Source organism: Trachemys scripta, chromosome 2 (genome assembly GCF_013100865.1).
Source record: "Trachemys scripta elegans isolate TJP31775 chromosome 2, CAS_Tse_1.0, whole genome shotgun sequence".
NCBI classification, from domain to species: Eukaryota; Metazoa; Chordata; order Testudines; family Emydidae; genus Trachemys; species Trachemys scripta.
The window spans coordinates 211391654-211406553 of NC_048299.1; the positions used below are offsets into that span (position 1 = coordinate 211391654).

The 14900-nt window shown below is 43.1% G+C and overlaps 1 protein-coding gene across 1 annotated transcript in view; it reads right to left on the minus strand.

Moving 5' to 3' along the window:
- The window catches only part of PRKDC (protein kinase, DNA-activated, catalytic subunit), a 150000-nt gene extending 135104 nt beyond the window's left edge, over positions 1 to 14896 (minus strand). Inside the window, exons 1-9 of the mRNA XM_034762890.1 lie at positions 14728 to 14896; positions 8405 to 8481; positions 8196 to 8288; positions 6928 to 7002; positions 5797 to 5905; positions 4317 to 4429; positions 3746 to 3845; positions 3098 to 3153; positions 2973 to 3003 (exon numbers count right to left, since the gene is read on the minus strand). Coding sequence (XP_034618781.1) covers positions 2973 to 3003; positions 3098 to 3153; positions 3746 to 3845; positions 4317 to 4429; positions 5797 to 5905; positions 6928 to 7002; positions 8196 to 8288; positions 8405 to 8481; positions 14728 to 14896 — 823 coding nt within the window. The remainder of the gene's footprint in view (positions 1 to 2972; positions 3004 to 3097; positions 3154 to 3745; positions 3846 to 4316; positions 4430 to 5796; positions 5906 to 6927; positions 7003 to 8195; positions 8289 to 8404; positions 8482 to 14727) is intronic.
- Between the last annotated feature and the right edge of the window lie 4 nt (positions 14897 to 14900).

Below are 14900 nucleotides of genomic sequence, written 5' to 3' on the forward strand. Positions count from 1 at the left end.
GTTTTCAAACTGGGGGTCAGGACCCCTCAGGGGGTCACGAGGTTATTACAAGCTGTCAGCCTCCACCCCAAACCCCGCTTTGTCCAGCATTTATAAGGGTGTTAAATATATAATCAAGTGTTTTTAATGTCGGGGTGGGGTGTGTCGCACTCAGAGGCTTGGTATGTGAAAGGGGTCACCAGTACAAAAGTCTGAGAACCCCTGCTCTAGAAGTTTACATTAGGCCAACAGGACGTCTCAGATATCTTCTGACTAAATTGTATTTCTGATTATTAAAACATCTATATTCACACATTTGTTTAACTCTACATATGAGCTCACAACTGAAAACAACCTTCCTGCTTTTATCCTAGTATAGATACAGCTATGGGAAGCAGCAGTCCCTTTCAGTGGTTTGTATTTTACTGTTAGTGGTAGGAGGGGCTCCAGATATTATGAATGAGAACTTTACTTCATCTAGGCCAGTGAGTCTCAGCCTTTTCCATGCCAGAGGTCCCTCTTCCATTTAGCTGGGATGTAGGCAAGAACAATGCCACCTCTGTGCTCTCCCACCAACCACCTCACATTTAGCAACATAGGAAATACAGGATGGTCACAAACCCCCAGTGAGGAGTCGCAGCCCTCAGATGGAGAACCCATGATCTAGTCAACCTACACCACCTTTACTAGAGGGTCACACACTTTTTTGCTTCCCAAAGGTTCTCTAGATCCCTCGATTCTCCCTCACAGTTGCCTGTATGCTATCTTCCATCCCCCTCTATTTCAGAGACTCTGCAACCTCCCCACCTCCTCCCTTCACTCCATACTAGTTTCACCCAATCTCCCCCAGGCCAGGGGCCCCATATTCCCCCCATACCTTGGTCCCCTGTTCTCCCCCTGCCCAGAATTCTGTGTGCCCCCCATTCCTTTCTTTGCTCCCCATGCTCTTCCTTTTCCCCCATACCAGGATATCCCGTTCTTCCCCACGCCATCCATGCCAGGGGATGGGAGACTTCCCATTCTCCCCCATACACTGGGAATTCTGTGACATCCCTCAATTCCCCACTTCCTCCTTTCTCCACCAGGGCAGGGGCTCTGCATAACCCACTTCCATACACCCCCATGCCAGGGGCTCTATCTGCTCCTCATTTCCCATTTTTTCCCCATGCCAGGGGCTCTGTGTGCCCCCCACTGTCCCAGTCTTTGCAGCATTTTAAACTGTATTGGGAGGATGGGCAGAGCGGAGCTGAGAATATTGTTATATGGAAGGCTTAGCTAACCTGTTGCTTGGACTCTATATGTTCCCCATTTTCCCCTTTCAGTTTTTCTGATTTTCACCAAAATCAATAGAGTTCTGCCCACAGATGCTGTGCCATACCTAGGGTACAATCCAGTCTAATGAGTAGCTGTGTCACCCCTGCCCTCTAACCTGGGGTATCCTTTACACTGCTTTGTTGCTGTAGCCTCCAGTCTGGACTGCTGACAAACAGCCTCCAGCATGCAACTCACTTACCAGCCTTGGTTATACTGCAGGGTGACCCCAACACACCCCCAGTCCTAGACTTCCCCCCAAAAACGTACGTTGTGTCTACACCTCACACACTATCATAATAATCTTTGTACAAAGTAGATCTTGTGAGGTATCATCTGAAAACTCGATTTGCTGGTCAATAGTGTCCTGATAAAATGTGTTGCATTGTCTCTGTTAATGGTATTAACACGCATTCCAAACCACAGCAGAAGTTGGAAAACAGGTCTGAGTCAAACGAAGGAATGTGTGCTCTGCTTCATTTGCATTTAAGCAGTAAACAGAATCATCAAGCAGGAAGGGAAGACAAAGAAACCTCAGACAGGTGAGGAAAGGCAGCAGTGAACAGCTTTTCCTACACAGACTCTCTATCCCCTGAATCTCAGGTAAAAATGTTCTTCAAGAGGATGACGGATACTATAAAAATGAGGGACAGACAGCCCAAGGCACTCCTCTCTCTGTTCATCAATTCACTATACCAAAAGGAACAAAGGAAGCAGCCACTGAACTGGAGAAGAGGTCCTAGCCTACGAACTTTGGTCAATAAGACTGTTGAGAGTGTGCGGTGAGAGAAACCTTGCTTGAATCTGATACCGTTTGTTAAGTTAGGCATCTGTAGTGTTTTAATTTTATCTTCTTGTAACCATTTCTGATTTTTACACCTCATTTGTACCTCACTTTAAATCTCTCTGTAGTTAATGAACTTGTTTTATTGTTTAATCCAGTGGCTCTCAAACTTTTTTTTACTGGTGACCCCTTTCACATAGCAAGCCTCTGAGTGCGACCCCCCCCCACCCCTTATAAATTAAAAAGCCTTTTTTATATATTTAACACCATTATAAATGCTGGAGGCAAAGCGGGATTTGGGGTGGAGGTTGATAGCTCACGACCCCCCATGTAATAACCTCACAACTCCCTGGCGGGTCCTGACCCCCAGTTTGAGAACCCCTGGTTTAATCTAATCCAGTGTGTTTTAATTGAAGTGTCTGGGAAAATTCCATTTGGGGTGGCACGTTATCTGGAGGCTGTTTGTGAACAATCCAAACAGGAGGCTACACCAGCAAAGCAGTAAAGGACACCCCAGGTTAGAGGGCAGGCATGACATAGCTACTCATTAATCTGGATTTTATCCTGGGTATGCACAGATGCCTAGAACATTCCCTGAAATTTTGGAACACATTGGATATGGCATTCAAAAGTTGTCACATTACAGAAAGAGAAATGCCATTAAGTTAAGTGTTGGACGCAGTGCTGGTGCTGAGTATTAGAATTTGCTTTGTTCAGCCACCTACTCCATTTTCAACTCCTTAGATCACAAAGGCACACTCTTTCACTCCACTCTTCTCGCCTAGAATGCAGAATATGCTGTATTCTTTGAAAGGAATAATCAGAGGATGAAACATGTCTCATCCAAGATATGCTTGGTATCTATAGCACTGCATACAGTTATAAAATAAAATCTTACCTAAAGGTACTGCATATCGCTTTAAGTCAACCTGTAAAAACAAAAGGTTCACCATAAATGACTTGCTCTTCAGAACTAATATGTAGAAGAATGCACACTTGGAAGATACTCATTAAACGTTCTACCTGTGGATTGATTGCCTTCACTGCAAAATCAAAAATCTCCTTTGAAGTGTGGGGATCTGTAGGATAACAACAACAATGAAACATTTCACTAAGGGCACCTCTGAGAGAGTCAAAACGGCAAGATAAAATTATCTTGTTATGGACATGAAGAGACAATATTTAAAGGTCTTCAAAATATCATACTCTTAAAGGAAGGGAAACTCTCCCTGAGGATGCTTCTAAAATTTTTGTTTTAAATATACTTCTCTGTTTGACTTGCTGAAAAACCACTCTTTAAACAACATGGGTATGCTAGTGTAAATTTTTTTGTATATAATTATGAATAAGTATGTTCAAACTTTCACTTGGGGTTGTACAGCTGCCCAGTTCCTCCTGGATAAATAGCACTTCAACTTCCCACTCTATGCAACCACTCTGACCACACTCTCCTACGTACTGGAGCACCCCAGGGGTGCTTGGGCATGAAAGGCCTTGCATGAGCAGGCCTTCTGCCAATGGGAGGAATTTCACTCAGAATGCACAACTGCTTGCAGCCATTCTTATCTATAAGAGAGTGAATCTTGAGACCAGATGAACAGATGCTCCCTGTCGGGTGTAAAACAATCAACATTTCTTTATATATATTAAAAAAAAAAAAAAAAACTGCACCTTCATCCATGGATTTAGTAAAGTTATACATAAGCGCAGTCAGTCCTTTCAGACACCCTGCTACTACTGGTAGTTTGGGCTCTCTTGTTGCTGAGGTCATCTGAAAACAAAAGTTTTAAAAAAAATATCATGCTTAAATTAGAAGAGTAAGATAGAAACAAACAAGTGAGGACCTTGGTAAGGCATAGCTGTGATGCCAACCTTCTGAACCAAACAATGCAATGAAGTTCTGAAGCTTACTAGTCCAAATAAGAAACTGGCCTCTAATGGAAATCACATCCCCTACATAGGGCACTAAGGCTGATGATGATCATGCTCTTCCCTCTCCCCTCCCCACATTACTCAGCTAATGGCCACTAGGTCTCCCCGCCACCTGTAACCTATCCAAGACCCTGTAACCAGAGAAAACAACACTCAACTGCTATTAACAATAAAATTGTTCAAACTATGTTTTATAATTATCTGGTTAAATGAAGTATCCAACCATCTTGGCATGAATGGTAATTCAATACACACAACACCCACCAGAGAAAAGTGATTGACAGAGTCCTACAAGAGGTTCCAATCATACCTGTGTTTTGAGCTCACCCAAGAAAGCTCGGAATAATTTCTCAGAGTTGTCAACCATGTCACTAGGTTGGACTTCTCCCAAGACTCCAAGGAGCTCATATAATTTTTCCAGTACTAAAAAATATCAATATATGCATCACTTACTTTGAGATCTCTGTGGCATATGATACAGTAGTTAGACACCATTATTATAAAGTCAGTGTGTCTGTCCACCCACCTATCTGGGCAGTTAAGGCTAGTGGTATCTTGGCATGATGACTGGCAAACGAAAGAGTATAACAATGCTTTCATACATACATGTTCTTCCGTGCTTGGATTTGAAATTAATCACCAGCTCATATAGTGAACATTAATTTATTCAAGTTATTTAAAACTAGTGGTTTAAATACTGAATTATAGGGCTCAATCCTGTGAGGTGCCACACACCCTCAACTCAGACTGAAATCAATGGGATTTGAGAAAACAGGGTGCTCAGCACCTTGACATTCTAAGTCCCTAATCAAGGAGTTGAGTGCAGCAGTGAAAGTTTAAAAACAATGCAACATTAATATAAATACAGCCTAAGACTCCTGTCATGAGCTCTGTGTGGGCACCACCTCACTGATGTAAGTGGAATGTTGCTAACATGACGCTGGACCATACAAGGGCAGAGCAGAAAACCCCTACCTAGCTCTACCATATGTAACAGTCAATATTTCTGAGGACACTTACTTATTCTAGAGAGGATGATGATGATGATATTGTTTTATCGGTCTTACAAAAGCACATGGACAGCTGACTAGTATTTAGAGCCAGTATACTAAATAGTAACATTTCATGATTTCCCTATTCACTAATGGGAAATTATGTATAAATGCATTTGACAACTCTCAACCGAGCAGTCTTACTACTAGTATGTAACTTACGTTTATTCATTAAAGACTATTTTTGAAGTTTTGTTTTTATTTTAAATCAAGTCCTAGCTTCTCCTGTCTTACCCACATTACTGTCAGAAAAAATCCATCAAGATATTAATACAGTAGAACCTTAGAGTTATGAACACCTTAGGAATGGAGGTTGGTTGTAACTCTGAACAAAACATTACGGCCGATCTTTCAAAAGTTTACAACTGAACATTGACTTAATACAGCTTTGAAACTCTACTATGCAGAAGAAAATTTCTGCTCTTAAACATCTGAATTTAAATGAAACAAGCAAAGAAACTGTTTCCTTAGTTTCCTTACCATGTCAAATCTTTTTTTTAAAAACTATCCCTTTATTTATTTATTTATTTTTAATAGTTTACGTTTAATCCAGTACTGTACTGTATTTGCCTTGGGGGTGGTCTCTACTGCTGCCTGATTGTGTACTTCCGGTTCCAAATGACATGGGTGGCTGACCAGTCAGTTTGTAACTCTGGTGGTCATAACTCTGAGGTTCTATTATACTAAAAGATAGTAAATAAAATAAGTAATAATGTTTCTAGAAAAGCTAAGGCTCACCTGTATCAGGCACTTTACTTCTTGCAGCAAGTTCCCCATAAAATTTGTTAAAGATCTCTCCAACTTTCAATTCTTCCATCAGAAAGGAAGACCGTAAATTTTGAAGCAACTGGAAATATATACAAGATATCCACAAATGAGGAAAAAGTTCTTTTATTTGTTTCCACTTGGACCCAGGTGAATAAGGCCCGTAAATCAGAAAGATACTTAGGTACACACCTAACTTTAAGCACAAGTAATCCCACTGGTTTAGCGGATTAAGTTAAAGGTGGTTGATACGTCTTCTGATCATATAAGATGTAGGTAAAGACAAGCTACCATTTCTATACAATAAATATTGGTTTTGTTGCGTTTTCCTCATGCAAATCATGTGCTCATCCTATTGTATATGTCGTTCACACCTATTTTTCTACTTCCTATGTTCCTTGTACGTATTTTGGCTGTAATTTTAGGTCAAAGGGGCACCATCAATTTAAAATGTTTAAAAAATGAGATATTAGTTTTAGGATATGACACCTGTTAATGTCTGCAGTTTCATAAGCATGTTTACCTAGTTTTAAAATGTTTCTCTCCCTGTTGCTGTAAGGTCCACTCAAACCACCAAAGAATTAACTTCAAAAGGACTACTGCCATATGTAAAGTTAAGCACATGCATAAATGTTTGCAGGATCAGGGCAAAATGCACTATAGGGAAAACAGTAAAAATTATCATATGCATCAAGGAAACTAAAAAATATATATATAAAACAAGTTTGCGCCTCAAATATCTTTCAGTTGTATTATCTTAGTTGTTATCTGTAACAAATTAATATTTTCAAACAGAAGTTTGAAGTTGACAGTGTTGCTTTTTAAGTTGACAATGTTGCTTTAAAGAACAGCAATTAAATTGGGAATAAAGATGCACTGTGAGATCGCCCTCAAAATCTAAGATGTCTTGCAACACAAATTAAGGGATGGCACCTTTAATTAAGCAATTCAGTCAAAGGAGATTAGGACTAATTTGTGGGCAGAAAAATATTTTTTTAATACTCCTCCTACAGAACTTTTTGAGTTTACTGCATTCAACAGCAGCCATGACATAACTCAAAAGTCTCTAGGCTTACAAATAATGAACTGTAAAGTATGATTTACCTTAATGAGAAGCTCCAGAGCTGGGATTTTACATTTTGCAGCCTTTTCTTTTGTGTAAACGCTAATACAAGTTTGCTAGGTTGGGAAAAAATAGATCATAATGATCATTAACAGGATGGAAGATTTAAAAATATTTAAATAATTAAAGATATTTCTTTAAAATACCTTTCCCCAATGATTTTAGATATTTTACAACATTTAAAATGTACAAAACCCAAGAATAAAAATACACAGCTTCTCATACAAAGTCAATGCAGACTAGAATAAATATTCACCCAAAAAATAGCAATACTAACCCATCATATGACTACTCCATATCCCTCAACCAAACCCAAAAGAAAAGATTAGTTTTGCAGGGTGTCCTAAAAATTAGCAAATCCAAGTTTCGGTAAACCTAGACGGAAGCAAATTCTAGAGTAAAAGGACCCCATGTAGCAAATCACCTGTCACTAGTCACCTTGAGTAGTTTAGACTCTTCGGGTAGTCTACACTGCAATTAGACATCCACAGTTGGCCTGTGCCAGTTGACTTGGGCTTGCAGGGCTCAGGCTAAGGTGCTGTTTAATTGTGGTGTAGCCATTCTGGCTTGGGCTGCAGCCCACAAAATCCTAAAGTCTGGGCTCTAGTCAGAGACTGAATGTCTACACCGCTATTAAACAGCCCTTAGTCTGAGCCCCACAAGCCCAAGTCAGCTAGCATGGACCAGCCATGAGTTTTTAACTGCAGTGTAGACATACCCTAAGGGACACATTTTCAGAGATGATGAGCACCCACAGTACCCACTGACTTCAAAGTACTACAGGTACTCAACTCCTCTGGAAAAAAAACAGGCCTTAAAAAAGTCACTTCAAAGGTTACAAACTGGAGCAGAAGGATTCAAAATATTGTATTATGTTAAATCAAATATTTCACAGGTAGAACATTACAAAAAAAAAAAAAAAAAAAACCAAACCCAGCAACTACCATTTTTTGAGAGAGAAAAATATATCCTAACCCTGCTGCCTCCAAGATACTTGAACAAATATGACCAAAGTATACTAACATTTTTAATGACACCAGTGCATTAATATGTAATCCAAAATTGCTCTTCTGTTTTAGCTCTATTAGAAACATTGGGCAGGGGGGATGAATTGTATAAAGGAAAGCCATGAACCTGGTATTAGTCATATTTTAATACATCTTTCAAGTGTTCATGTTTAAATTAAAAACACTGCAGAACTGTTAAAAGTATTTGACAGATTTTTAAAAATAAGTTTTCCTTCACTTACCTTAATATCATGGGCATAAGGATGAACTTGTTGACCAATCTTTTCCAGAAAGGCACAGAGAAATTTTAAAGCTTCTTCCCTGCACTCTCGAAACTGAAAAAAGGGAGTTCTTTTTTAGAAATGAAAGCCTGTATACTCTCACTTAGCAAGGAAAAATATTGCAACAGTTCTTTTAAAAAAAAAAATCATAACTAAGTTTTTCAACTCACTTCCTCCATGCTGAGAGATTTGCGGACAAACACAAGTAATCCATTATCTTTGGAAAATACCAGTGAAGTTTGCAATGCTGTAGGAAGAGCAAAAAGAAGCATCAAACTATTTGCTTTGTTATTTACACTCTATTTCCAAACAAGTGGCTCCTAGAACCTGATTATTTAGATAATATTGGGCATTATTCAGAATGTCCTTGTACCAAAATTAAACTAATTATTTTCAGGGCTAAATAAGGACATGATTTTGCAGTCCTTACTCACATAAATATTCCCACTGAAGCCAAAAAGGCCAGTCACGTGAATTAGGGCTGCAGGATTAAACCCTAAATTCTGTTTGTAAAATGTTCACTTCACATATGCTCAAAGCTCAGGTTCAGTCCAACTCTGCTTGACACAGAACAGAGATGAGAAAAAGGTGGCTTTACACCACCTTTGTACCTCCCAATCCTGGGGCCAGAACCAGTACAGTAACATCCGGTCTGCAATGAACGCAAAGGGCAACCTGTCAATTATGTTTTAATCAATGAGTATGAGGAATAGTCATCCTGGACTAAGACATTATCTATATTAACATTTGAAGCCATGTTAGATCCTATCTGGAGATGTGTTTAAATAAACTTCTTGCCAAAAAGGTGCTAACATGATTTCAAATACCAGAGTAGACAGAACCAAAAAGCTCGTGTCAACAAGTCTTGATTTTCATCTAGTAAAACTATGAGGAGTCTGGACAGGAACATATTTTACATGCCAAATCAGACCGATGGTCTAGCAAAGTCCACTATCCCACTTCTAATGCTGGACAACACCCAATGCTTCAGAAAAACATTAAACCTCTTCCACAGTCAAGTGTTATTAATCCTAAAATTATTCTGCTCTTTTAAAAATCCAAATACAGAATTTAATCCCATAGTCCCTTGTGGCAGTGAACTCCACACAATAACTACATGCTGCATGAAATAATATTTGCTTTCATTTCTTCTAAATACACCTGCCACTAATAAATTTCTTGAAGAACTTCATGTAGTTCAAAAGTTTGTCTCTTGCACCAACAGAATTTGCTCGAATAAAAGCTATTACCTCACCCACTTTCTGTCTCTAATATTCTGGGATCAACACGACTACAACAATACTGCAAACAACTAATTAATTTCATTTCTAAACCTAACAGCTGTTATTTAAAAAAAAACAACAGCAATTAGATAAATCAGACTGCTTAAAACTTCCTCTTAACAGTTCAGGAGATAACAAATATGATCCTCAGTTAAGAGTAGAGTGAACTGAGAAGCATGAATACACAGCAGAGGAAGTGAAGCTGTTAGTTTCCAACACCTGCAACAACACTGCCAGTTGTAGATGCGGCAGTTGGGGCACAATTTTAGGACCAGATTCTGCCAGCATGACTCATGAGTAGTACTTTTCTCCATGGGTACTGTCAGTGAACCCAAACTGCCACATACGGTATTCCACAATGTAAGAGTGGCAGGAGTTTGCCTTTTTAAATGAGTCTCAACACAAGTTATATGTAACAGATCTGATACTTTTGTGATCTATGCTCCTAATCCGTCTTAATGATAAGGCACTTTTCTCGTCCCTAGCACACTGATGCTGCCGGCCTTTTATTCCACTGCTGCAGACCAAAGTCATGCTGTAGGGAACGCAGCTGCAGACAGTGGCAGCATGATCACAGTTGAATGGAAAATGTCAGGAACCACTGCCCTGATTCCCACTGCTTTACACCTGGTGTATTCATTTACACCTGTGCAAAGAAAGTACAAAGTGAAGGATGAAATGTTATGAACTCAGAATGGCAGCATTCTACACTCATTTTGCACCAATGTAAATGACTACACAAGGTGCAAAACAGTGGAGAATCAGGCTCCACTGGAGTGTCACCGCTGAACTTTAAACGCAGGAACATAGCACACAGGACTAAAAGGGACCTCCGGGATCATTGAATCCAGTCATCTGCTTTTTGCAGGCAACCCCTTCATATAATCACATTCACAAACATAGCAAGCTCCATCTTAAACTAGTTAGCTTGTTTGCTCTCGCCGTTGTTATTGGTAGGCTATTCCAGAACCTTACTCCTCTAATGGTTAGAAACCGTCTTCTAACTTCCAGCCTAAGCAAGCAAATTCCCACTTAGGCTTTGTTTTGCTAGGCTTAAGAGAGCTTGGCTTGTTTGTCTCCTGTCCTAAAACAGGCTCTCCATTTACCTAACCCAACTAGTAGCTCATCTCTGTGCCTGTTCCAGTTTAAATTCATCTTCATTGAATGTGGGTGACCAGAATTGTACATGATATTCCAGATGAGGTCTTATAGTGCCTCGTTTGATGGTATTAATACTTCTCCAGCTCTACTGGAAATGCCTCACCTGCTATATCTTAGGATCCCAATAGCCTTTTTCACAGCCATATTACATTAGTCATCCTGTGATCAACTTACACACCCAGGTTTTCTCCTCCTCCTCTGTCATTTCCAACTGATGAGCCGCCAAGGTAGAGAAAAAAATTCCAATCCTCCAGGCTATCCCATTCTTCTTGTATAATATTCCAATCCTCCTCTGTATCGACAATGCCTCCTGACTTTGTGTCATCAGCAAATTTCATTTGTACATCTACCCCGATATAACACGAATTCGGTAAAGCAGCACTCCGGGGGGGCAGGGCTGCGCACTCCAGAGGATCAAAGCAAGTTCTATATAACGCGGTTTCACCTATAACACGGGACGATTTTTTGGCTCTCAAGGACAGCATTATATTGGGGTAGAGGTGTACTTTTTGTGCCATGGTCATTAATTAAAATATTAAATAAAATCAGTCCTAAGACAGACCCTTGAGGAACGCCACTAGTAATCTCCCTCCAGCCCATAGTTCTCCTTTCAACAGAACAAGCTGCTGTTTCTCTTTTAGCCACTCCTTATGCATTTTACAGTTCCTGTATTAATCACATTTTCTCCAACTCCATTTTCTCCAACTTCACTAATAATTCCCCATGTTGTATCATGCCCAATGCTTTACTGAAGCCTAGATAGATTAGGTCTACCGCATTTCCCTTGTCTGAAACTATCAGTTTTCAGTTTAAAGTTGATATTCCAAGCAGATGAATGGTGTTCATCCCTTTGAGTCAGTTTCAAGCTGTCTGCATACTTAGTCAGACATCACTGCTTTGGGAGTAGCAGCCGTGTTAGTCTGTATCCGCAAAAAGAACAGAAGTACTTGTGGCACCTTAGAGACTAACAAATTTATTAGAGCATAAGCTTTCGTGGACTGCATCTGAAGAAGTGGGCTGTAGTCCACGAAAGCTTATGCTCTAATAAATTTGTTAGTCTCTAAGGTGCAACAAGTACTCCTGTTCTTATCACTGCTTTGATTACACTTGGCTCACTTCTGGAAGGTTTCCTCTACAGCAGGGGTGGGCAAACTACGGCCTGCAGGCCGGATTCAGCTGCAAAAGCTCCTGGGCTAGAGTTAGGGTTCAGTAGGCTAGAGCTCCCAGGTTTAAGGTTCATTGTGTTACAGCTTCCTGGGCTAAGGTGAGGGTTCAATAGAGTAGAGCACCCCCTGAGAGGGTTAGGGTTCAACAGGCTAGGGCTAGAGGGGCTGGGGTTAGTGTTCAGTAGAGCACAGCTCCCCGGGCTAGGCTCAGGGATTAAAGACTAGAAATATCTAAGACATTGTTAGGTTTCAATAGGGCAGGGCTCTTTAGGCTAAGGTAAGGGTTCAATAGGGTAGGGATAGGAGTGGAGCTGCAGGGTAGGGTTCAGCTTTAATAGGCTAGGGATCCACAGGGCAGAGACAGGGTTTAATAGGCTACAGATCCCTAGTGTAGGGATACATCTCAAGCTGCAGGGGCTTCCCAGGCTAGGGTTAGGATTTAATAGGGATGGGCTCCGTAGGGTAATAAATGATTGGGGCTGCTAATACTCGATGGTCCAGAGGTAGGATTCAGTAGGGTAGGACTCCCTGGGTTAGGGTTAACTAGGTTAGGGCTCCCTGAGCTAGGGTTAAAGATAAAAATGGCATGTCTCCTGGGGCGACAGTTAAATAAGCTAGGGCTTCCCTGGACAGAGTTACATTTCAAAAGAGTATGGCTACCAGGTCTACAGTTAGGCTAGGGCTCACCAGGATAGGCAGGACTTAAATTCTCATAGAGTATCTCCCGACACCCCAGGGCTTCTGCCCCACCTGAGGCACTAGCGCTCAGGGCTTCTGCCCCATGGGTTTGAAAATACTTACCAGAGATCTGCTCTGAACAGCTCTGGCTGAATTTAAGCCCTAAGGATAGGGATAGGGCTGGGGCTTCAAGGGCTCCCCATGCAAGGGTTAGTGTTCAATAGGGTTGGGTACCCCAGGTTAGGGTTCAACTAGCTAGGTCTATGGTTCAAGAAGGTTGGGCTTCCTGGGCTAGGGTTTAAGAGGGTAGGCTTAAGGTTCAAGAGGATAGGGCAATCTGGGCTAGGGTTAGGATACAATAGGCTAAGGCTAGGTCTCCCACAGCTACAGTTAGGGTTCAATGAGCATGGCCAGCATTTCTCAAACTAGAGGTCGCGACCCACAAGGGGGCCTTAAGCCTATTGTAGGGGAAGTCACATTATTGCCACCCTTACTTCCACGCTGCTTTCAGAGCCGGATGGCTGGAGAGCGGCGGCTGCTGGCCAGGTACCCAACTCTGAAGGCAGCATGGCCGCCAGCAGAAGCACACAAGTAAGGGTGTCATGGTATGGGAGGTGCGGGGGGTCGTGACTTTTTGAGAATCCCTGAGCTAGGGGTCTACAGGGTAGGGGACAGGGGTGCGGCTGCCAGGCCTTTCTAGCATAGTATTAGGATTTAATAGGCTGGGGCTCCCCAGGGTAGAGGCATGACAGGTGCTGCTAGGGCTACCTGGTATAGGATTAGGGTTCATAGGGCTCTCCAGGCTAGTGCTAAGGTTCAGTAGACTAGGGTTCCCTAGGCTAGAGTTAAGATTCAATAGGCTAGGGCTTCCCAGGCTAGGGCTGCGATTGCAAGGACTCCACCGGATATGGTTGGGATTCAAAAGGGTAGAGCTTCCTGGGATAAAGATAGGTTTCAATAGGCTAGGGCTCCCTGGGCTCCCAGCACTAGAATTAAGGGTCATTAGGGTAGGGCTGCAAGCATCCCCCAATTAATTGCTAGGGTTCAAAACGGTACAGGGTCTCCAGGCTAGGATTAGGGTTCAAAAAAGTAGAGCTCCTTGATCTATGATTAAATAGCATAGAGCTCCTGGGGCTAGGGTTTAATAGGATAGGAGCTCCTTGACTCAGTAAGGTGGGGCTCTCCAGGCTATGGTTAGCATTCCACAGAGTTAGAACGGTGGCTGGTAGGGGTACACAGAGTAGTTTTAAACTGTCTTATATAGCATATTGTCACGGCAAGGAAGGCAAGGTTTATAAAACAACAACAAAAATCACAGAGCTATCTAAAACTAGTCAATGACTTCTGAGTGGTCCGTGTTCAGTTTGCAACGACTGGGGAGCTCAAGAGGAACCGTCCAGCAAGCATGCGTGCAGTATGCTCCACAGTACCAAACGCACAGTGGGCTGCAATGGATGCCCCCGGCATGGTCAGCCTTGGCACAGCAAACCCCACCACACATGAACCTGTTCAGCTGGCTCCAAAGAGGGCATGCTAACCCAAAACCCTCACCAACTGGCCTGGTGATGGGAGAGTTCCTGGTACCCGAAGCGCAGCAGCTCGCTCCCATTCTGTGTCCCTCACATCAGTGAGCCGATGCTGGCAGAGCAGCTGGATGCAGAGTGTGCAGCACCGTGCAGTTAGGACCAAAAAGCTTGTCTCTCTCCCCTACAAAAAGTATCACCCCCTCACCCACCTAGTCTCTCCAGGTTTAACACAGGAAGCTCTCCCAGGCAAGGCTCCCCTTGGGCTGCTGAGAGCGAAGGGTCAGGTTTGGGGCCACTGGCGCTCTGGAGAGCGTTTCGCAGGCTAACTGGGTGAGGACGACACACGGACTGGGGACGGGGTTCGCTATCCCCATGCACAGGCCACCGGGACCCACTTCTCCGGTCCACATGGGCACCGCAAAACCCCTCTGCAGGGTCCTGCTGCGTTAGGACGGGCACAGGCCACGCCAGCCACGGGCACAGTGACCAAGGAACGAGTGGGGCTCACTGCCATGACCCCCCTTCCCCAAGGGGGTCAGCCGTGGGGGGAGTTCCCCGATCCCGCCGGCCGGGCGCCTAACAGCCCTTCCCAGGCATGGGCTGAGCGCGCCCCGCGCCAACATGCCCGGGGCCGCCTCGCCCACCGGCCCCTCGTAACCGCCGCCCAGGTCACACGCACCGCGGGCGCCGTCCCCGGTGCTGGTCACGCACGCCTCCCCCACGCTGCGGATGAGGTGGTAGCCGCGCAGGGCGGCAGTGCCGGGGTCCGGGTCCTGCAGCGCGCAGGAGAGCTGGTGCAGGGAGCCCTGAATGCCGCCACCGCCGCCCACGGGCAGAGCCGCAGCCATCCCG